Source organism: Sinocyclocheilus grahami, unplaced genomic scaffold (genome assembly GCF_001515645.1).
Source record: "Sinocyclocheilus grahami isolate Dianchi unplaced genomic scaffold, SAMN03320097.WGS_v1.1 scaffold15.1, whole genome shotgun sequence".
NCBI classification, from domain to species: domain Eukaryota; kingdom Metazoa; phylum Chordata; class Actinopteri; order Cypriniformes; family Cyprinidae; genus Sinocyclocheilus; species Sinocyclocheilus grahami.
The window spans coordinates 1,475,408-1,500,318 of NW_015505194.1; the positions used below are offsets into that span (position 1 = coordinate 1,475,408).

General features: G+C 38.2%; 1 protein-coding gene across 4 annotated transcripts in view; it reads left to right on the forward strand.

The window, feature by feature from the left end:
- Window positions 1-24,911, forward strand: part of LOC107601490 (SAM and SH3 domain-containing protein 1-like) — a 306,972-nt gene that overhangs the window by 262,530 nt on the left and 19,531 nt on the right. For all 4 annotated transcript variants that reach the window (XM_016293678.1, XM_016293689.1, XM_016293698.1 and 1 more), the window contains 6 exons: window positions 5,964-6,092; window positions 17,111-17,161; window positions 17,382-17,431; window positions 23,834-23,871; window positions 24,147-24,233; window positions 24,656-24,768. In XM_016293678.1, the coding sequence (XP_016149164.1) occupies window positions 5,964-6,092; window positions 17,111-17,161; window positions 17,382-17,431; window positions 23,834-23,871; window positions 24,147-24,233; window positions 24,656-24,768 (468 nt within the window). The remainder of the gene's footprint in view (window positions 1-5,963; window positions 6,093-17,110; window positions 17,162-17,381; window positions 17,432-23,833; window positions 23,872-24,146; window positions 24,234-24,655; window positions 24,769-24,911) is intronic.

Consider the following 24,911-nt stretch of genomic DNA (forward strand, 5'->3'; position numbering starts at 1 on the left):
GAAACATTTTTTGTTATGCTGGTTGAAAGTCTCTTCACATTCCGATAGCAATCATTAAGTTAAGTGGTCTAAATGTATTTGTCTGTATTTATATATTATGTGGAAGGTGTAGGATCAAGAAATGTTCATCCAAGCATTTTAATATGCTTTCCTACCTGCCTGTCAACGTATGTATTAGCATACCTCTACACACCGGGTTCACGCAAACAGGATACGTCATCAGCTCGTTCAGGCATGCTGTGCAGACGGAGCGAGAATGGCAGACAAACATCAACAACCCGATCTTCCTTCCTGGTATTGTAGTACTTTTAAAGTTTTCTCACCAGTGAATGACACATGATGTAGCCCAGCAGTTAATCCTGTCCTCGCGCCAGCTCGTTAGAAGTGAGCTACGTGCATGAACTGTGTTCCGATCGATATGATCTCTACACAGTGTTCATTGCTCCCTACTCCCTGAGCGGGGGAAATCCATTGAAGTTTAATTCACTTCGGAACATGGGCTGGAATTGGGAACCGCTGATGTAGCCTGTTGTAGTAATGTTGTCTCTGGTATTCTGGTCTGGCAATGAGCGTATATGCGTTCAGGGGGCGTGGCTTTGGACGGCTATTGCAGGGAGGGTGGGACGTTCGCTTTCAGTGCTATCAGGCTAAAGTTAGCATTTTCCAAGATCTCCTACTGCACCTTTAATCAAACACGGCAAAGAGTGTGGATGGCACAAGTATGTAAATACTAGAGCCCAACCGATATGGGTTTTTTGGGGCCGATACTGATATTAGGGAGTAAAAAAAGGCTGATATCGATATATTGGCCGATATTCTTTGTGTATATTATAGTACAGTACCAGTCAAAAGTTTGGACACTTTCCCATTCGTGTGTCCAAACATTTGACTGGTACTATATCAGTGCACTGCACAGTAAAGTTGAAGTTTATTCAACTTTAATTCAATTCCGTACAACTTTATTCCGTTGAAGTTTTTCACTTCGGAACATTCATTAATGGATTTGCGCTACTGTCTTCACACACAGATGAAACTTACTAGAGAAGTGTGACATAATGTACCTCTGTAAATAAATACAATATAAATTCACGTCTCGCGCACTTTAATGCCCTTTGAATGTAACGTGTGCATTCCCTTGGAACTGGAATCATGGTGGAATTTCATGTGTAGTCCACTTCACAGGGCACTTACGGTCGAATAAGACCATGCTTGAATGCTGCTGCCTGAACAAGAGACCTCCTTACTGAAGTGAAAGTGTTGACTGGTGTCACTATCTCGCGAACGCGTCGGCGGATCTACACCAAATTCGGGGGATCCCTTCAGCTCGAGGAGCCCTCTCGAATGCCACCCTCCACGCGTCAGTAGCCCCCTAGGATTGCGTGATCGGTCGGAGACGTACACTCGATTCACGTTTGAGAGGGTTCCTCGAGCTGAAGGGATCCCCCGAATTTGGTGCGGATTCGCCGCGCCGTTACGGAGATATGGCCGTTCAAAGTATCAATGGTTTTCTATAGCCTAAGCTTTAAAGCGTTTCATCCAGGTCACCAGTAGCAAACAATGGAGCGCGCTCTGCTGGACAAACTAAGTAATTACACCATTTCAAGCATTTTATCTGCGTTATATGTTCTGTAAAAATAAATTCATATCGGCAGCATCTTCGCCGATACCGATATATCGGCAACATGCTCATATCGGCCGATAATATCGGCAAAACTATTTATCGGTCGGGCTCTAGTAAATACATAAGAAACAACAACGGTGTGTCTTTTAAAAAACCTCTTTTGTGCAGAACTACCGTATTGGCCCGAATATAAGACGACCTCCCTTTTTCCAGATGTACCTTTTGGAAAAAGGCTTTTTAAAAACCAAATCTTGTTTTTTCTCAGTAAAACACATTTTGTCTTCAATTATTTTCATATTGCATATTTTTCCTATTTGAATTTTTGTTTTGAAAGTATGGTAAAAACTGGTAAAATGTACCAATAATCACATTTAAAAAATATATACACTTTTTGATATGCCATATCAAAAAAAACATGAATTAGGACATTTAGGCTATCCATCTAATAGTAGCCTACCAAAATCTTATTAACAGTAGAAGTTAAATCTTACTGTAGTCTTACTGAACTGGAATCATGGTGGAATTTCATGTGTAGTCCACTTCACAGGGCACTTACGGTCGAATAAGACCATGCTTGAATGCTGCTGCCTGAACAAGAGACCTCCTTACTGAAGTGAAAGTGTTGACTGGTGTCACTATCTCGCGAACGCGTCGGCGGATCTACACCTAAATGAATTAGGACATTTAGGCTATCCATCTAATAGTAGCCTACCAAAATCTTATTAACAGTAGAAGTTAAATCTTACTGTAGTCTTCAAATCTGGGTACTGTCTTACGTTTTAAAATCACAAAGGGAGTTTGGTCCCATCAGGCAATCGTGACAGTCACGACTCATGCAGCTGTAAGGTTTTCTTATTCTTTTGTTTTTACTCGCGATCTTTTCAACACGCATTACATTGTTTTTCATGGCACACTCGTTTTATGTGTATTTGGCGCCACCTATTGTTGTGGGTGTATTATTGACATGGCAAAGTCTAGACCCTGAATATAAGACGACTGCGTTTTTTCAGATATATTTCCAAGAAAAAATAGCGTCTTATATTCGGGTCAATACGGTACTTCTTTCCACCATGGATTCAAATCTCATGTTGACAGTTTAACAGCTGAGCCCAAGCCTCTGTTACTAATTTGAAAATGTCACTTTAGAACTAGTAATGAAAGAACGTTGAGTTGCTTCATTTGAAAGCTTATTACTTTATTAAAAGCTCACTGTATTATGTAGTGTAGAGTATTATGAGAGAGAGATAGACTGAGCGAGTGTGATTACCTGCATCTGATACAGCATTCATTCTTTAGCTCAATCTCATATTCACAATAAAACATTAGTATGAATGTCTGCGGAGGAAAGCAATATTTTTGTCATACTATCCTTTCACCTGTTAAGGGTGATTTCTGATGACAGCACTGCTCGGTGCATTTGTTGGCTGCATATTACAGCTATTGTTGAAAGAAAGTAAAAATAACTTCCTTGTTTACAACCCTGTTTCAGTCTCTTTCAATAGTCTTTACTGCTGACTCACTCATAAAAATGTCTCTTGTCACCATCTAATGACGGAATAATGTAACTAAAATCACCATCACGAACACACACGCTGTTTCCTAATACTAAATAATATTATTAAATACTACTGTTATTTATATAAAATATTATTTATTGAATAATAATATTTAATAAACAACAACAGCCATAATAAAAGTTGCTAGGCAATTCAGTCAAAAGCACAAAGGCAGCGCTCTGATATATAGCATTAAAGTTACATAAACTATAACATGATGAGATTTTGCCCTTAGCCAAAACGATTTGCTCTGGAACAAATACTAGATTAATGATACATTAGACTGCCCGTTAGATTTACCCAAAACAAATTATATCTCATGTTTAACCACTATAGAGACAATCAGAGCCAGTGGCAAATTCTAAGAAGATCTGGCCGAGGTGAGGCTGCTCTTGGTTGGTTCATGAGCGCTGAACACCTGCAGATGCCCTGGAGCTCACATCTCCGAAAATGTTGAAGCAAATTTTCAAATAGACTTCTCTTTTATTAACAAACCACATATTTGAAGTCTAAACAAGTACATTATTGTCAAAAAAACTCTTAAAACTACATTCCGTGACACAAAAACAGTATTACTTATAAAATTGTTGTGGATTGGGGCGTCCGCCATGACACTTGCTGTGAGAAATACTAGAAGCAGAGTGATACAAATGGTGAAACAGTTGGAGCTGTGTTATCACTAGAATATCACACTCCTCTCAGCCAATCAGATTCGAGGACCAGAAAGAACTGTTGTATATGTATATTTTCTTTCCTTAGTTGCTGTTAGTAAATTGCAAGTTTGAGTTAAAATGTATTTTTATATTCATATACAAAAAGTGGTTCCCTCAGTGCATCCTTTTTTTTCTCTTGATTTCTTGCTTGCTTGTGTCTGCTTTCTATATAATAAAATTATATAAAGTTATGAGACCAGATTAAGACTGGAATATGTTATTGGATGAAGGTTTTGGCCCTTCCACCTATCACTCAGAGCTAAGCACAGCTTCTGGCTTGTCATTACCATCCCAACCAACAGTATGTACTTGAAAAAGCTTGGCTAATGGCAACAGAAAAAAGCCTGTGGCCTAGTTGCTGTTGTAAAGTTTTTATTTAGTCTTAGTTCAGCTGTTCTATCTCTCTTTATCAAGTATCCTAGAGGAAGGAGGATGTGACTCTGTTTTTTTATATTACACATCTAACAAATCTCACATATTCACATCATGTTTTGTCTAAAAGCTGGATGTGCTTTGCAGGCCAGCAGATTGGAATGCAAAAGCTGGGATTTCTCACACAGAGCAGCGTTCCGTTGGGAGTTTCAGTATTCTGAGATCATGTGTTTGGAGTTTTGTTGGAACAGATTGGTTAAGAGACATTTTGTGAAGAACGAGAAAACCTTTTACCTTTAACCCTGTGAATATTATTCATAAGACATTGTTTATTTATAACTCAAACTACTCTAGTAAAATGAGTTTTCAATATCATATCAACAGCATTATCATGAGTTGTATGTCCTCAGCCTGAATTGATTTTTATTGTCGTTCACAAGCGCAGCCCTAGTTGCTTAAGTCCATGTCTATAATACACAACAGTTTTACCAGTGGGTGGGTGTGAGGCCCTGGTCTTCCTACCTTTGGTCCGTACACACAATGACAGGATGTATTTGTTTGTCAGTATGGTCCTGAGCAGGAAGAAGGCCATTGTGTTTGACTTTTCATTCATCAGGACTTTAAATGGCATCTATTACAGCAGCAGGAGAGATCCAGCCTAGCCTAGAACTTAGATACAACAAACATGCTCTTAAATGTAACTCTTCCATTTAGGAAAAAAACTATGCCACCTGCAGCTGCTGGGGTATTAATAGTTTTCTAAAGAAGTTGAAAGAAGCTAATCTCTAGTTTTGCGTAAAGGACCTTCTTATTGTATGTGCTTTTTGCAGCAGTCTGAGGTCATTTGCTGTTACGTGTATGTCACGAGCTTGTAGAAAAATAGGATACACCCACACTCACTCACACTGAAGTCAGAGCCAGGCAGCACCACAGTTGAATATGTCCACTTACAACAAGACAGCTGCAAAGGTCAGGGAAGGTCGTAAGGGCTGGGCAGTAAGAGAGGCCTTTCTTCGCTTGTGTGTATTGAGTTTATAAAGATATGTGTTGCACAGAAAATGCCACCAGGGCATGAAAGCTTAAACTAACTTGCCTTGTAAAAATGTTTTCTGGCTCCACCACAAAAAAAATTAAATAAATAAATACATTTTCTTTACAAAAAAGAACCAATAACTTGGTTTCAAAAACAAAAATTATTTAATTTTATATTAAATTATTATAAATTACACCTTTTTTCTTGGAAAATCATGGCTCTCAATGTGAAACATTACTGACTGGTTTATAAGATTGAGCCATCCTTGGCCCATATATATGTGGCACAAGAAACCCATCTCAACAAGCTGACAACTTCTCTGTAAACCATTAGCATGGAAATTATAACCACACAAATTCACAAAAGCCCAGCAAAAATCCTGTGGTCTCAGCCCAGAGTATCATGTGTGGAGTAAAAGTAATAGAATGTGAGGGTTAGATGTTTAGTTCAGCTTGTGTGTGACTGTTTGCCTCGTCGCAGCAGATGTGTGCAAAAAAAAGTTTTAATGAAGCTCTCCTACAGCTCCACTTGTGTTTGTTTGTGTTTCTGAAATTGTGAGGGGAGGGAGGCTTATTAATGAGAGATGGAATTTATTTGCAAAGTATCAGATTACATTTTTTAATGAAAAGCCATCAAAGCTTGTCTTACGTATATCTCTGTTTCTGTAGGATGGCTCTCTGGGTAATGTAGATGACCTGGCTCAAGAGTACTCGGAGTACTACAACACATACTTCAGTGAAGTCAGCGATCGAATGGAGGAACTACGTAAGCGGCAAGTCTCTCAAGAACAAGACATGGTAAGTTCAGTCTGAAAGGTTTGCTGCACATACAGCCTAAATTGTACATTTGCCTTTCTACAGCTGTGTTTGTTTTCTAGAATGACCAACAATTTCATTAAATCGCTTGTCACTAGAAAATTCTTAAGATTTGTTTAAACATACTTTCACCATGGATTTAATTCATCTTGGCATGTTTACTGCCTTGGCATTTAATCCCAATGAGTGAATCTGGCAGTCATTAGCACTATGAAATACGTTTTTGGGTCAGGTGGAATTAGATATTTTTTTCTCATTTAAAAAGTTTTAGCCCTTTAGTCACATGGTTGTGTCATTGGTCATCATATCGGCCACGGCACCATAAAAAAAAAAAACTGAGTATGCCATTTAACCTTAATGTACTGAAACATTTTCTGCAGAAGTTGTTTTGCAAGTTATCTTGTTTATAGTTTTTGATTTTGGGGTAAAACAAGTTGGCAAAACAAACTTCACTCTCTGACCTACATACTATTTTATACACTTGAGTTTTAATAAATTAGAAAATTTAATGCTAAAGATATTATCACTGTATGGCCTACTTGTTTTTGCAGTAACAGTTGTTTTAGTCATAAACCAGTGCAATAGTTTCCCTTCCATCTATGTTCCAGGGACAATGAACCGCAAGCACAGTTAATCACAAAATTCATTTATTTCTTTCATCACTTGGTGCTACAGAATGGCCACTGTGAACCTATGAGCTAACAGAAGGAAACGCTTGTCTTAAACCATTACAAAATGAAGACAAATGCGTTCACCCCCTGCCCTCTCCCCATACGTGTTTGGATTGTCTGCGGTTCTGTCAGTGCTCTGCGTTTCTCGTCTGCATCTCAAAGCATCTGTGTTCTCAGGGATGTAGGGTAGTGGGTCACCCAGGGTTGCTAAGAAGCCACCGGATTCATTATAACATGCAGCTGGGGTTGGCACGGTCCAGTGAGGGGATTTTGAGAGAAAGAAAGAAAACATTCTGAAAGTCATGCTCAGCTGTGGTGATTGCCTCAGACAGGAACCAGTCATTCTCAATGTTTGGAGAACATTAGGTGCGCTATTATGTTGAAGTGTTTCAATGGATTTTCTATTGGAATTCTGGAATTGAACAATACAGAATTCCACTGCGCACCACTGTCCAGAATCATTACACAAAATCACTGCTACTGCTAAGAATTAGCATTGCCTTTAATGCAAAACATCCCAAAACAGCTTATTTACATCTCAGTCTCATGTCATTCCAAACCTGTATCCAATTTTTTGGTGTGCCAACATGGTGTGCCCTACATTGTGACCACTACTGTACATAGTGATCTTTATATTTGTTTGTTATTGTACTATAGATCTTTAATTTTTTTTTATTGTTATGTGGAAAAAGCTGTGGAAAAGTTCTTCAAATATTTCTACTGCTGTGTTCCACTGAAATAAGAATAGCATATGGGTTTGAAACATTTTCTGACCAATGACAGAATTATAATTTTTAGGTGAACTGTTCCTTTATATGTTCTCTTTGCTGTGTTTTATCCATCTCATCTAATCCAGTATCCAGCTCCACACCCTGTGCTGTGTTTAAACCATACTAAAGCTAAAGCTGGTTAATACAGGGCTGAGCGCAGCACAAAACCTGGCTGTATCGTCCCACTTAAATCAGCACTGTGACTCGGCTGTGTTTTAGTAATCCTGATTCATGCCTTTCAGTGCTATTGTTCTTTCAGAGTGAGCTTTATGAATATTGAGTGCTTCATCTATTATTAAATTTCCACTTTTTAAGTTTCTTTACTTTATTACAATATCTCTGCCCCTTTAATAATAAAGCTGGCGCTTGAACACACTTTCCTTATTTTCTCCACAACAAATGGCCAAGCAAGCGCAGACACTGACAAGATACGCGATACAGAACGAGACCAAACGTGATATCAGCACGTTTCCACACAGATATACTGTATATATGTGTGTGTGTGTGTGTGTGTTTGTAAAATGGCACAGCTTTTTAAACATCTGAAAGTACACTCTTAACATCAGTCAATCAAGCAAACTCGGAACCCGGTAGTTCCTAAAAGCTGAAGAATGTGTGAAGGTGTGAGAGAAAGCGACAGCGAGTTGTGCGCCTTCACAGCTAGAGTTTACAGTATGTCAAATACACAAACTCAGATGTGCTGCGCATCTATTGAGATGAAATGAAAAATATCTCGGATCGCTTGACGGAGAGTGAAACTCTGAAGCACTCAGTCAGTGTGTTCGGCGAATGAAAATATATCTGAGCTAAACTTATACTTGGCCTCCAACTCACACACTGGCTAGTAAAATCTAAGAATTTATTAGCCAGTGGCTAATATTAGACATCATTTAGTCACCCAGAGTGAAGATTTAGTCGCATATGCGAGTGATTTACTCGCAATGTAGAGGGTTGGTTTAGTAATACAGATGATTTTGAAAACTCAGCATTCTTCTACTCAATCTCATATCCTTCCAAACCTATATCCAGTTTTTATTAGATTATTTTTATATTTACTAATTTATTAATTAATTTGTTTATTTCATATTTACACAGCTCTTTCCAGACACTGTCCTGGATAGATTCATTGGGGGAAAAAATAGAAGTTGTGAAACAGAAAGGGGATACTCATTGTGTCTGAGCTGAGTGGCTGCTGTCCAGTCTGAGGGCAGTAACAGGTGATTGTCCTCTTCCTGATTGGTAGTTTAAAGGCCATGTTAATGGCTTGATATTTCAGCTTTGCCTTGAGAGAAGTGACATTTTCATGACCTTTGACATTTTTGGTGCTTCGGAAAAGTCAAGATACTAGTCGATGTCTTTCAGTCTTCTCTCTGTTCTTGCTGATCCTTTTCTTCCTCCTCATATCCTCTCACTAATTTCCATAAACACTGTCACCCAGCTAACCTCTTTCCCAAAGGCATGTAACCCTGTTTTAGAGGCCAAGCTGGCAATGGGCCCTTGGCTTTCTCCCCTCAACCCAAAAGAGGGGAAAGGTCACCGGTTTAACCAGAGGCAACACTGAAGGCTATTGTGAATGAGGCACGAATGTTGTGGTCTATTCATACTTCGACAGAATGAATCTCTGAGCACATGCAGGAATCCACAGTGAATGACTTGTATCCAGAACAGCATCAAATGAGGCCCATGTTTTCCCCTTCACTGCCAGCCAACCTCTTCCTTTCTGACAGAGGTGAAGTCTGTGTGCTATTTGAAGCTGTCTGTTACTTTCTCTTCTCTATTTCTATTCTCTGGTTTATTCTGAGGGATTCTCAAATGCCCTAGACATTCCCGAGTCCTATTTGAGGTTTGATTTCTGTTTCATTTCCTCCGATATCTCCACAGAGAGCTGACAGGGCCGGTTCGGGCTTCCACATTTGCTCAGCACTCTTCCTCTCTATCTCGCTGTGCTTTTATAAGAGCTACCCTGATGACAAAGAGTTAAGAAAACATCCTCTACTCAATGTGTTGAATAGATAAACCCCCCATTTTACATAGAACCAACTAGACATGCTGCTATTTTGTCATACAGAGTCACTCTCCTTTATTCCATTTGCCAGACAGAGAGTCTCTATTAGCCACACAACCGGGCTGTGGAAAGCAGTGTTAGTTTTCAGCTTGAGCATCAGTTTTGAAGGCAGAATAATAACCGAAAACATCAGGCTGAATGGCTCCTCTTGGGTAGATTTAAACTTTAGACATAAAATCTAATCATATTGCTTTATTGATGACATTTTTGTACCGTAAGAAGTCATGCAACAGTAAGTTACCCTTTGGAAAAATCAAGTTTTGTAATTTGTTTATAATTATCAATTGATTTATATATACAGTGGGTACGGAAAGTATTCAGACCCGCTTAAATTTTTCACTCTTTGTTATATTGCAGCCATTTCATGTCTATTTATATAATAGCAATTTCAATCAAAATGTGGCTGAGCTATTGTCACACTACTAAAACTAGCCAACTTAGCAACGTTGCTAATGCAAGTTACTCCACGATACTTGAGGTTGATATGGTTTGGGGGAGATCTACTTCAACATGTTAATTCTGTAATTGCTATTAGAGTCATTTTAGTCAAGGCTTTGGCACACACCCTTTTCTTTAATGATTTGTAGCTCTTCTGTCCCTCTCTCTGTCTCAGGCTCAGGCTCAGGCTTGTTGTGGTTTACTCAAAGGCATGTTGTGGCATTTTGATTTAATTCCTGTTGGTCTGAATGTAGGTCATGTTATGGAAGTGAACCTTTGTTCGAGGGGGAACCCACATACACGCACACTAAACAGCAGGTGATGTGCAAAGATTGTGTTCAGTGTTGCCCAATTCTTTCTTGATACTGACGTAAAATACTTACCTGTGTATTTGGAGTGTTTATTCCAGCATGAGAAACAACTTCTTTCCTCCCCCTGACTGGTATTTCCAGGTAGAAACCACACAGCTGGAATACTGGAATAGTGTACCCACAAAGCGTCATACACTGTGAGTGTGTATGTGCGTGTTTTGTTTGTGTTACAGCAGTAGGAATGGTTGGTCTGGTTCTACAAGGACACTTTCTCTACCTGTTACTCAACCAAATGTCTCTCCTGATTGGGCAGTAGGAGCCAAGATTCTCCCCATGAACGACCGCATCCACCCACACAGCTGTTTTTGCTGCCAGCCTGACTGTGTGTCCTGCCCTGCACACTGAGACTCTGTTTGAATTTGTATAAAACACCTCATTAGCCTCCTTCAGTTTGTTTATTCCCCCTAATGTTGCTGTGCCAGTCATTCCGCCACATCTTTGTCCATAGGCGCGGGAAGTGGGGGTGCTGAGGGTGCTGCAGCACCCCCTGTTTTTTTCTGTGGGCAACTGTTTAACTGTTGGGAATAAAAAAAAAATCATTTTTAAGTGCAAATAGCCCACCTTGTTGACAGAGGCTATTTACACTAACTCCACCCACCCGCCCACCAACATGTGATTGGGATAGTCAACATTACAAAAGACGGTTATTAATCGGCAGATTCAGTGGCGTAGATGGTAAAGCGTGAGTCATACTACTTTTGACGCGATCGACCCGGGTTTGAATCTGCCTATTGGCAAATTTATTTTCTCCCTTTTCAAATATCAAATCACATCAGAAAAGCATTTATTGTTAATAAAAATGAAGGTAATAATCAAAAAGTTGAAAATAAAGTATCGGGCAGGGTTAGGTGTAGGGAGGGCTTTTGTCCCAATAAGGTGGCATCCATTTAATAATTTGAATTAAAATTAAAATTTACACTAAATAAGTTGTTATTGCACACTGTTTTATAATGTATTACAATGCTGAGGTGCAGATAATTGACACTATTTGCAATAAGTAATTAGCTGAATATCTTGCTATTTTAACTATCTATAGCTATTTGCACTTAGTCTAAATAGCATATCACAAAAAAATACTATTTTCCACTAAGTGTAAATAGCATCTATCGCTAAGAAAATATGCTATTTTCACTTAGTGTAAATAGCCTCTATCACAGAGTGAAGTGCAGCACTTTTCTTTTACACGTGATTTGGAGTTTTCAGTGTCTCGGAGCAGCTCTGTTCGCCATAAAAGATGTTCCATATGACCCCAAAATAAACCACAAAATAAAAGGTTGATAGTTATTATTCTATTGTTATATAACCCTGACTGTTTGACAGAGTTGCTTAACACCTGTATAGGGCTTGAATATGTTCTGTAAAATTGATTTTTAGTTTAGGGAGTGGCTGTGTTATCATACTTCAACATCTCGCAACAACTATGTTGTCTTTTTTTGTTGCTTTTTTTAATGCGAGTCTACTCTGTTGATCTGTATATAGTAGTGTGGGTGTATGTAGTAGTTGACAGTATGCTGCCTTTTAAGCCAAATTCATCTTCAGCATGCATAGGGCCAAATCCAGTCATGCACATACAATCACAGACACACAGTTGCTCATCAACCATCAGCTGCTGGACCTCACAATGAACTTTAAATAACCAGTCATTAAGTGGTTGTCTTTTAACTCTGCACTTAGATATGTCCCTTTTAGTGGTATAAATATTGACACACATTGAACTTAACTATGTCAAGAAGTACAGTGTCTGTCTATGTCTAGTGTATATATGTACTTACACGACCAACACGAGTTGTTGTGAAGGTTGTGAGTGTGTGTCTGTGGGTCTGTGACAGTGGGTATACATGGGCACAGAGCGTCTCTTTGTGTGTGGTGTTGTGTGGATGTGTGTTTTGGATGACACGGCCAGCAGCAGTGTGTACAGATAATTCAGTGTGTGCCAATGGGAGCATGTGCCCAGTGGGTATGGGGCAGTTGATGCCCTGCTGCTGATGATACAAAACACAGACCCGTGTGTGTGTTTACTTTGGCCAGTGTGTGTTCATATGGGAATAACTTCAACTTGCCCACTTTGTGTGTGTGTGTGTGTGTGTGTGTGTGTGTGTGTGTGTGTGTAACAGCGAGTGAGTGAGTAAATTATCTTTCTGTCCTGGATGACTCCACTTTTGCAGCACAATGTCCAATTTACTACTTAGCTTCTGGACTTTACCAAAACACCACTGAGTGCTAAAGCAGACGGACGGAGTGGCTCAGAGACAAAACACACACAAACAGCCACCCTGGCCTAAAAACAGTGCTTCCCTCTGATGAAAAATGCTTCATTTGCAGGAAAAGAGGCTTGAAGATTACTGCTGTGATAACTGAGGGTCTGCACTGTGCTGTCCACCATCCACATACATCCAAGGGCCATGTGTGATCAGATCCTGGTGTTTTGTTTTGGGGGGCCTTTTTCATGCAAACATAGTGTATGTCTTTCAACATTCTGTCATAATGATATTAAATAACTATAATCAGCAGCCTTTGCTTATTCTCCCTTTCTACTACATATTTTATATTATTATTATTATTATTTGTTTTATTATTATATATTTTTTTTATATATATTTTATATATTTATTTAATTTATTCTGTCAAATTTAGTGTTTACTAAATAAGGATTCTCCAAATTGCACAACACAGTGCATTTTACAGATGCCCTGGGACTAGAGTTGTCACAGTACCAACATTTCTGTATTCGGTACCATTACCAGTGAAAATCCACGGTTCTCGGTACCAAATTCGGTACCAAAACAAAACACAAAAACATGCTTTCTGCTGCCGCCGAAAAACAACTGTAAAATGTTGTCTGTTTTAGGGTTTGCTGGTGTGTTTCATGATCTTCCTCAGTCTGCAGCTGTAAAAGGAAAATTTAATATACTTAAGTAAAGCAATGGGCTGAGTCTGACCAAATGCAACATTAGATCATTGACAACAGCTAAAATATAACTTTTCAGTAAATAACAAACCTCAGCTTTTATAATAAATTTAGATAAGATACATATATTTTAAGTCAAGTGTATATCAAATAGATGGAAACTGTAGTATTATAAACACTTTACAATAAGATTCCATTTGTTAGATAACATGACCTATCAATAAACAATAGTTATAGCAATTATTCTTCTTAGGGTTAATTTCAAAATTTACTAATACATAAAATCAAAAGTTCAATCTGTTAAAATTATTTAATGCACAATGAACAAACACGAATGTTTATATGTTTGTATTAACATTCAAAAACATTGTTGTAAAAATATATTGTTCACTCACTGTAATTTGATGTTCGTTAATTACACGAAGTCATCTTAATGAATGATATCTTATTGTAAAGTCTATACAGGAGACACAATTTGACTGTACTTTCATTTAATCCAAACTGTGCGCATATTTAATTTTAAAAGGCTTCTAAAACCTGCTAGAGTTATTCAGCCAAGAATAACAACTTACTAAGTTAGCTAAAAAAAAAGCCCAGAACTGCTTTTCTGATGGACTGATGTGACAAACAATGTTAACCATTTGTACATTCTCTAACATGCATACTATTTTAGATTCACAATTCATTTAAAAGCCTCTTGTGTGTAAATATCATGTCCTCTTGTTTTTTTTACCCTAATGAAAGTTATAAAAGCATTAAATAGTTAATAAAGAAACTTAATTCTAATGCTCATTGTATTAGCGTTAGCCGCTCTAATGCTAACGATTAACTACGCTAATAATGGCAATGTTTATTTCAATCCGACATTCAAATTAAAATATGGAATAATATTCATAACAGAAGATCTAAATATAAAAAATTAAATGAAACCTGCTTGAACTCTTTCTTTTGATCCAGGTGTCGGTCTTTAAAGTGTTTTGTTAGTTTGATATTCTATTTTGTTAGTTTGAAATTTCCTCCTTTTGAGGTCGCCATGTCTCAGTGCTTTTTTGAAGAGAACGCATCTGCGCACACTTCAGATAGCGCATCAAGAACCGGGTTGACCGGGTACTCGGTACCACTGGTACTCAAAAAAAACTGGTACCGTAACGTTTAATTTTTTTTAGTACCGACTTGGTACCGAAGTACCGGGTCTTTTGACAACACTACCTGGGACTATTAGTTTTTTTTTTTTTTTTTAACTGTTGATGCTCACTTTAACACAAACGCAGATGTGTGGAGGTCATTGCATGAGCAGAAGTCTTAGTTTTGAGAAGTGAGTGAGCAGTGAGAATGAGCAAGCAGTGATACAGAGTGTGTACTGGAAACAAGAGTGGTTGATAAGAGTGGCTGATAAGACATACAATCCCTCAGGGTTGCTAAAAAAATAAAAATAAAAAATTCTAAAAGAGCCAGCTCAACCTCTGCCCAACTAGGCTATTCTGCCAGGACACTTGCCAGACCTGTCGCTTCAAGACCACGGCCAGTAAAATAGCAGACAAACAACTTGGGGTGGCAAGATTCCTACACAATGAGGTTACCTGTGAAGTGCGAGTTCTTCTTGATTTACAGGCTTATTACTCCTCTAAAAATATTTGAATTTGAACTTAAGACAGTTGACAACATTTTTTTTCCATCAAAGATACAATGTACAGTCATGGCCAAAAATATTGGTAAATATGATCAAAGAAGGCTGTGAAAATTAATCTGCATTGTCCTTTTGATCTTTTATTTTAAAAATTTCATTGGATAATAAGAATTTAAAATGGGGGGAAATATCATTATAAAATAAATGTTTTTCTCAAATAGACGTTGGACACAATTATTGGCACCCCTAGAAATTCTTATGAGTAAAATATCTCTGAAGTATATTCCCATTCATATTCACAATTTTGAGCACTCCAGGGTGATTATGAACATGAAATTATCCAGCCATGGCTTCCTGTTTCACAGGAATATAAATAGGAGGGAAAACAAAGGCCAAATTCCCTTAATCATCCATCACAATGAGAAAAACCAAAGAATATATTTCTGATGTGCAGCAAACGATAATTGAGCTTCACAAATTAGTGAAGTGACTTTAAGAAAAGAGCTAGAGCAGTGAAAATTCCCATTTCCACCATCAGGGCAAAAATTAAGAATTTCCAATCAACATAAAATGTTACAAATCTGCCTGGAAGAGGATGTGTGTCTATATCGTCCTAATGCACGGTGAGGAGGAGAGTTTGAGTGGCTAAAGACTCTTCAAGGACCACAGCTGGAGAATTGCAGAAAATAGTTGAGTCTCAGGGTCAGAAAACCTTTTTTAAAAAAATGGTCAAACAGCACCTACACCACCACATGTTGTTTGGTAGGGTTTCAAGAAAAATTCTCCTAGCTCATCCAAAAAAAATCCCCAGCATATTCTGTTGTCAGACACGACTGGAACTTCAAATGGGACTGGCTTCTATGGTCAGATGAAACAAAAAAATTTGCTTTTTAGCAGCAAACACTCAAGATGGGTTTGGTGCACATGGGGATAAAAAGTATCCCATGTGTACAATGAAATATACTGCTGTATTCTTTATGTTGTGGGCCTATATTTCTGCTGGAGGTCCTGGACATCTTGTTTAGACACATGGCATCATGGATTCTATCAAATACCAACAGTGAAAAATAAATAAGTGACTGGCTCTGTTAGAAATCTTATAATGGGCCACGTTTGGATCTTCCAACCATACAATAATCCAAACACAAACCTCAAAAACAACACAAAAATGGTTAACTGAGCACAAAACCAAGCTTATGCTATGGCCATTCCAGTTCCCTGACCTGAACCCTATAGAAAATGAGTGTGGTGAACTGAAGAGGAGAAGCACCATCATGGAGCTGGGAATCTGAAGGGTCTGGAGAGATTCTAGATGAAGGAATTGCCTCTGATCTCTTGTCAGGTGCTCTCTAACCTCATCAGGCATTATAGGAGAAAATGTAGAGCTGTTTAACTGGCAAATGGAGGTTTCAAAAAGTATTGAATAAAAGGGTGCCGTTAATTGTGGCCAATGTGTATTACAGAAAAACATTTATTTCATAATGATATTTCCCCCCCATTTTAAATTCTTATTATCCAATGAAAGGTTAGATTTATGTGAATTTTTTAAATAAAAGATCAGAAGGATTAACAATGCAGATTAATTTTCACATCCTTCTTTGATCATATTTACCAAGGGTGCCGATATTTTTGGCCATGACTGTATGTCTCATTAAAGATTACATATTCTGAGAACAATTTAAATTGTTTTTATAATATTTTATTTATTTTGGCATGTATAAAGTAGAAAAAACTCTTAAACTTAGACCAAATATAATTGTAACCAAAAGATATCTCAAAAAGATTTCAGTGAACCTGATTAAGATGCATATCAATGTTTTCCAGTCCTCATTATTTTGGTGTTATATTTTGTCTATGTTGCTTATATGGTAAGGTGTTGATTGACAGTGTTGGCTCGTACGATAGTTCATGTGTTGTATTTCCAGGAAGTTTAGTTCATTCCACATGTTAAATTTTTTTTGCTCTCTTGAGCAACTGCACAGGACAGGCAGGTTCAGTGAGCCTCAGGTGATGTGTGCGCAGGGGGCAGAGGGTGTGGCATTCTTAATCACAAAACAAGCTCTTGGCATATGGGTGTGTGGCCCTGTATTAGTGGCAGTGTGTGTTTGTGTGTCCTTGTTCCTAGCCCACTCTTTATGTGTGTTTCACAGGAAAAAGCAGACACCAGCTTCAACTCATCACAGCTGTGCTCAGACATCCAGGTCAGTCGACCCACAATGCTGTGCATATCTGTTTTCAGACATTCACACACCTGCAGTCATCATCATAACTCACTGTTTCAACACAACACACTTTCATTCACAATGCCTCGGTGATAAATCAGCTGACTGCATGCTCAGATTACAGTGATTTGTGTATTATCAGTGATTAAAATCAGTGTGTGATTGCAGTAATTAACCACAGTGTTGTCTGTGTACACAGGAATCATTTGACATCAGCAGTGAGGTGTCCACTCCAGAGACTGAGAGAAAGTAAGAAAATCTCAATGCACTCAATAATGTGTAGTAGCTGGTTGTCTCAAAAGGCATGGAAACACTTTTTCAAAGGTAAACAATACTAATGAATCAGACCCAGGATAGTTTTTAATATCTAAACCATAAGCTTAATGGTTTACCCAAACCTAAAGGATAATTTGCAGGCTTTCTGACTTGAATGTGACTGCTGACCTCTCAGATATTATGATCACACACATCAGGTCTGCTCTCCATCCCCCATCTACCCCTGAATGTAAGTGTGTGTGCGTGTGTGTATATGAACGGGTGTGAATTCCTTCGTTTTACTTCTTCACATCTTGGTGCTTCCAGACTTCCTTCCTTCCGACCATTGTTCTTAGATGTTTAAGATGAAAGTCGCTGATTAGAGAGAGGAAGAAAGAAACTCAGACTTAAGTGAGACTGTGAGTTTATAGTGCACAAGGGTGTTAGTCAAGCTGACTGAACGATCTTTATTTAGCATGATTGCTTAAATAAACCTAACACGATACACATGACATCATCTGTGCCCACACAATTGTGTAATTGTCAAAGGGTCAGTTTGCTTAATTTAAAATGTATTAGTCATGTTGTGAATTTCAGAATATTAGAGTTTTTGTGAAGATGAGGACTTTGAATGATGTCAGTGCACAAACAGCGTTGTGTCTCCATGCATCTTGTCCATGTTGATGGTTTGCTCCTGTGGGGATGAGCAGTCCACGTGCCATGGGAAAGATTCAATTCTACTGCTGTCATCCACACTCTCTGGTGAGAAGTAGAATGCTTAGATAAATGTAAAACACATGGAGCTGACACATCTTTCATCATTTATGTGTCTCTGCGGTCCTGTGCACATGTGGCTGGGTTTGACTGGTATTCTGCTTTGTGATGGCTGTGAAACTAGCTTTGATTGACAAAAGCAACTTTTTTCGATTTTTAAAATTTTCAGTCAATATTTATATTTAATAACATTAGCTAGTTGATTTAACTCTTTAATCTGTTTGTTTGAATGGTCTGATATAATCTTATATCTATAAGAACAGTGAAAATTAAATAACATTGTAGCCCACTGACTTCAAATGTATGGACCAAAAAAATAAGTTTTTTTTTTTTTTTTTTTTTCCAAAATGTCGTCTTTTATGAATCAGAATGAGTTTTTATTGCCAGGTATGTTTACATATACGAGGAATTTGTTTTCATGACAGAAGCTCCACAGTGTAACAGAATGACAGTGACAGAACAAAAACACAGATAATAAAAAATAGAAAAATAGAACAAGTAACTAAGGAATAAAAATATACAAATGCCTCTGCCCCTTTAAAGTCAGCATGAAATGAAAATTCATCCTATCTGTTTTATAAATGCATATTATAGATTTTCTTGTGAACAATTCAGCCATGCACACTGGGCCTTCCGGGAAAACCGGGTTTCTCTCTGGTGACATTTACAGGATTTCTACGATCATTTAGTCCGCTTAAACCTACTCCTGCAAGCTCAGTTTCACCTGCCTTCACTTTTGAGAGCATCACCCACATTTTAAAATCCAGTCAACAACCGATACATAGAACCAAGATCTGATGCTGCTTCTGTTTCATTGTGACTTTAAGTATTCTGTGAGAGCAGCTTTTATTCTTTCTGCCTTGACGTCGAAGCAGAAGCAATATGCTAGATGTTTGTCATATCGCAGTTCAAATCGTAATTACAATATTTGTCATAATCGCAATAGGATTTTATGCAGCCCTGTTTCATATCTTATTCTTTAGAATTGTCTTTTAACGTTATCAGCATAGTGCCATACCGGACAAAACAGTCTTTGCCAGATTACCCCGACTTCCTGTCTGTATGATTAGAAGAAGCCTTGGCTTCCAGAAAGGCTGTTCATGCTGAACAGCAGAGAACCCGATGACAGTGAGAGAGGCGCGCACGTGTGTGTGTATGTTTAGAAGCCCCTTCATTCTTATGTTGGCAGAGTCTTCCTCCAAATGCACATTACTGTTCAAAAGTTCAAGTTTTTAAAGAAATGAATCCTTTTATTCTGCAAGGGCACATTAAATTGATCAAAAATTGACACTAAAGACCTTTGTGATGTTATAAAATGTTTCTATTTCAAATATGTTATGTTATTTTGAAATTTCTATTAATCAAAGAATCCTAAAAAAAAATAACTGTTTCCACAAAAATATTAAGCTATAATATAATAACACTGTTATAAAAAAAATTCAACATTAATAATAAGAATTTATGTAGCTTTTAACCTGCTTTTTTACTGAATTATAGGTGGTAGAAATGTAACCGGACATAGAGAAAATGTATGTGTTTGAGTGTGTGTGACTTTAAGGAAATCCCTCAAGCTCCATTTACCATGACCTCTAGTCAAGGTCATTTCCTGGATGCTTCCTTTGCGATCTTTGTATATGTGTTTTTGTGCTCAATCGTATATGTGTTCTGAACTCCAAAGCCAGGTGTAAGGAAGCAAACCAACCAATCACAGGACACCAGGTGCACCCTGGGATAGAAGTGTTCCTCTTCATCAGCAGTTTGACTAGAGGAAGTCAGCCCACTCCCAGCTCTGAAAGAGCAGTGAACATACATCACTGTAGTGATACGTCACTGATGAGAGCAACATCATGTTCCTCTTAATTCAATAGTGAAGACATGCTTGCATAGTAATATGACTGATCTCACTCTTTGGAAGGCCAGTTCTGATAATATGCATAACATAAGACATAAGGCAAGCTGGCTACATTCACAGAAACAGAACACAGTTGTCTGTGATTTTAAATAAAAGCTAATTATGTTTTTGTTCATACCATTTTGTTCAGTTTGTAAAGGAAATGTACAACCATATTCCATAAACAAAGTGACTCCTTTAAACATTGAAGACTCAAGACTGAATTTTGGGAGCAAATTTGGTTGATTGGTATGTACCTATGATTTAAACAAGCACACGTAAAGGTGCACTAGGCGTTTTTTGCCAATGTTGATATCAACCATGTTGATATTTGAAAGCACCAAAACAAACACGCCCATACCCCAACAGGACCTCGCCCCTATTTTGATAACTCCGCCCCACACGTACGTTCACGACCCTGGCAGTGACGATGGCAGAATCTGCTATGCCTTGTGGCCGCAGCATATTCAAGCAAAAGCCAACACAGAAAAGTTGTGTGAAAAAGCTAAATCAATGTAACTCACCAATCAAGAAGAAACAAAGCAACCTTGGCATCCGATTCCCTTCCCGCTCCTTGAGTTCTCTCCACCGCTGGAAGCTGTTCCAATATTTACGCGGGTCCTACCTCTTGCCTGATTGTAACCCTTCTTTTTAATGTTTTGTTCCTCCGAAATCTTCCTATTTGTTTTTTTTATTTTTTATTTTTTTAAATCTGCCATCTCGTTATCTATAGTCGATTTGCTAATATCCGTCCTGTGCACTCACTAAGTGCTCTCTTCTCCCCATCATTATTAGACACGCCCCTTACTGCTGATTGGCTGCAAGTGTGTTTTGGGACTCGGTCCGACACTGTGGTCAAAAGTGTTTTTCAAAAATCGCTTAGTGCACCTTTAGTGGGATATTCTTTGCTAGGGCTGCACGAATTATAACGTTGAAACGTTATGGGTTAGGGTTAGGCCCAATTATCAATATTAAGGCTATTCTCTCTCAGGTTATTAAAATTGGTCAAACTTAGAGGTTTATGTAGTAGGAGAGGTAGTCAGAACACTAAAGTGGGTTGAATCAGTTTTTAATTGCATATCTGAGTGGTTGAAAACGTCTCGGGTTACTTATGTAACCATGGTTCCCTGAGTAGGGAACGAGACACTGCGTCCTCTAGGGGTCGCTATGGGGAACGCCTCGTCAATGCTTCCCAAAATTTTCAAATTGACAAAAAAATTAAAAATGTAATTCTCATAGACGTGGTTACTGTCTGTTACTAAGGTTACAAGACATTATTCAACCCAAACAATTTGTGTTGCAGCTCTTAGTAAATACAGTTGTCGATCCCAAACATGCTACATACTAAATTGAAGGACACAGTTGAAGCTTGTGGAGAAAGTAAATATTCCAGTGTGAAGTGTTCTTCCATCACATTCTCCAAATAACAATCTCAGCGAGCCAGGGATTCCTCTGTTTCAGATATAGTAGACATGACAGTCACTTGCAGTGAAGGAATTCCACTAGCAGGGCTTTATATTCTGCTAGACATACACCAGTAAAGACACAAGACACCCTGTGAAATGAAAGAAAGAAACTGACAGACTGTAACACGTTTTTATTGTGTGCTGGTCACACTGTGCTTGCACACATACAACTGTCAATAGCAGAAATCCTGAGTGGAGCCTAATTTACTGAGCTGCTCTTCAATAGGGCCTTTTTAGCATGGGATGCAATTGGCAGACAAACAGGAGACTCCCTTTGGATTCTGTGTGAGGAGAATGAGAGGTTAAACAGAGAAAGTTTGTGTTGCCATGGCAGCATAATGATATGATAATTCAGGGAGGCCTCCATCATGCCTTGTGTCTCAAACACACACTTGAGTAAAAGAGCAGAGTTGACGTCTTTATTTGGTCAGAGTGTAGTGGATGTCCTGAAATATGCAAGAATCTGCGTTTTTAACACGAGCACATTTTCACAGTCCTTGTAATTACATGTAACATCTAACCTGACACTAAACACACACACACTGTCCTCATGAGTGTGTGTAGATACTGATAGCTTTAGCAGTGAGTATGTCATAGATGTATTTTGGACACATGGACAGCAGATGAAAAGCATACACGCACGCATGCACCCATGATGATTTAAGCACAAGTGTGACTGTCTTCCTGTGGAGAAAACCAGACCGGAGCACATAGGTGCACAAAAGTGTATGTTAGTGTATGCTTACATGCCTGTGTCAGTGTTTACATTAGTGTACACTAGATTGAGATTGTTTTCTTAACCCAAGGATGAGAATCCATTTTCAAATAAGAAAACCACAACACATACACTTGCATACTTGCGTTTATGTCCCCATCTGTACAACAAACACATTTGAGGCAGTTTTCGTCTCCCTCTGTATTTTGGGTTTTGTTGAAGGTTGACTCAGTTCAGATGCTTCCTCTCACTGGCAGTTAACACATGGCCCAGTTTCACACAGCATTTTACAACCGACTGTTTGACAAAGTCAACATGATCCATGTCACATGACAAATGGGAATGTAAACACTGGATATTTTCTCAAGTCAGGATGGGGTGTCCAGTTGTTCCGTATTAAAAAAATTTTTTAAAAAAAAGGCTAAATACGGTTTTGACTGCAAACATTTTTTCCCCTCATACACTACTTTTCAAATGTTTTGGGCCAGTAAACAAAAAGGTATCGCTAGTTCCACAAAAATGTTAAGCAACATAACTCTTTTCAACATTAATAATAATATTAATTGTTTATTTATTATTATACAAATGCCAAATAGGCATATTAGAATGATTTCCTGACAGAAGCAATGGTGGCTGAAAATTCAGCTTTGCCATCACAGGACAAAAGTGCGTTTTGACATGTTAAAGCAGAAAACATATTTTAAAATGTATTATTTCACAATATTACTGTTTTTATTCTATTTTTGATCAAATAAATGCAGCCTTGCCGAGTATGAGACAAAGACACCAAATTGTTGAACGGCTGTGTACATGCAATTTTGTAAATGTAATAAAATGTCATCAATACATTAATTGGTGTGCAGACAGAGTTTAGCCCCTTTAAAGCATGACATCTACACACATTCCAACAAATATGTTTGTCCATCACGATTAGTTGCTCAGGTAACTCATCGACTAACTGATTTAGAAAATTAGTATGTAAGAGTTTGTTTAAAGTGGTTTAGAGAAACAGCTTTCAAAGGTGATGTGTCTGTGTTAGAGTAGCCACATTTGTTTTGTCAGTATCAATATGTAATCTGTGGATTCTTAGTGCACTGTTAATCCTTTGACTCCGTAAATGAGTGCTGGGGTGTGTTAGATTTGTGTTATTTTGGTATTTTCCAAGGGCACTGTGCTTCAGATGAGTGGAAATATAAACAGGCAGTGTCTGTCCTGCGGTGGCTCTTGTTCCCTTTTTCTCCTTCTCTCACTTTCTGTCTTCCTCATCTTGTTTCGCTGCATCACCAGAGCGTCTCATCTGTGCCCTGTGAGCCTCAGGAGCCTGACATATGCTCTGTGAACAGCACCACACTGCCCTCTACTGCCTCAAATCATAGAAATCTCTCTCTACATTTGGTTTACACAAATCCAGCCGCCACTCATTCATACATACTACCTGTCTGCCAGTAGGAGATAAGGCCGTATATGAGAAATGTAATGTTCAGTGCTGAGGTGTTGAAGCGTTTTATTGTACATGTCTTAATTCCATTATTTTCTATATTTTTCATCAGAATTCCTCTGCACAAATCCAGCTCTGAAGATGGATCAGGTTTGTGTTTCATTATGAAAACTGTTCAGCTAGTATGATGTTCTGGTGGTTTTGAGGAAATTACATTGGAATTATTTGGTGTTATACCAGACTGGAATGTTCTGTTGACAGGGTTCACTGTAAACACTAGATGGGCAGACTTGTAGATGTTAGATAATAGATGTAGAGTCAGTTATTTTTGTAAAGTGTTAAATTTAGGTATTTCAGAGTGTATGTTTGTACAAAAGTTAATGAGTTTGATGGCCCTGATGGCTTTCTCCTCTCTTCACATACAGGAAAATGGGACAACAAGAAGAAAAACAAATCCTTCTGGCAGAACTTTCGAAAGTCACAGAAAGGGGTCACAAGGCAAACGTCAAAAGGTAATAAAAACAAACTCAATCTGTTTTCTCATGTTTCCTCCCTTTATAACTCTTTGGTCACTTGTTTTTATTGTTCAGAGACACTATATGAGAGAAGATATGGCCCACTCATAGAAATAAGAATGGAAGAAATAATAACACTAAATATTGTGGCTGTAGTTCCATCTTTCACTTAAATATCCAATGCATTTTTGATATTGATTGTTTACTCTAGAATGAGAAAAACTAGACCAGTTTTTTTTTTGTTTTTTTTTGGCTTGCAAAAATGAATTTATGGCACCACGGTTGTCATATTATTGCTGATTTCAAAATATGTTTTTGAAACATGATCTTGACTATATGATGATCACTGAATGGACTGACTTGGCATAAAGGGGCTTTCCCTTGTTCTTGTTGCTCACCTTTGACCCTTGACCCTCCAGGAGAGGACATTGGCTATGTGGCCAGTGAGATCACTATGAGTGATGAAGAACGGATCCAGCTGATGATGATGGTGAAAGAGAAGATGATCACAGTGGAGGAGGCGCTGGCACGGGTAAACACATCCTATTATCCCCGAACAGTAAAACAAATGAGCTTTCCTAGCTTACATTCATGTGTACTAACCTTACTTACCTGGACTGATGCCTCCTGCTCCTTCTTTGCTCCAAACGCACATACACACACTCACATACATTT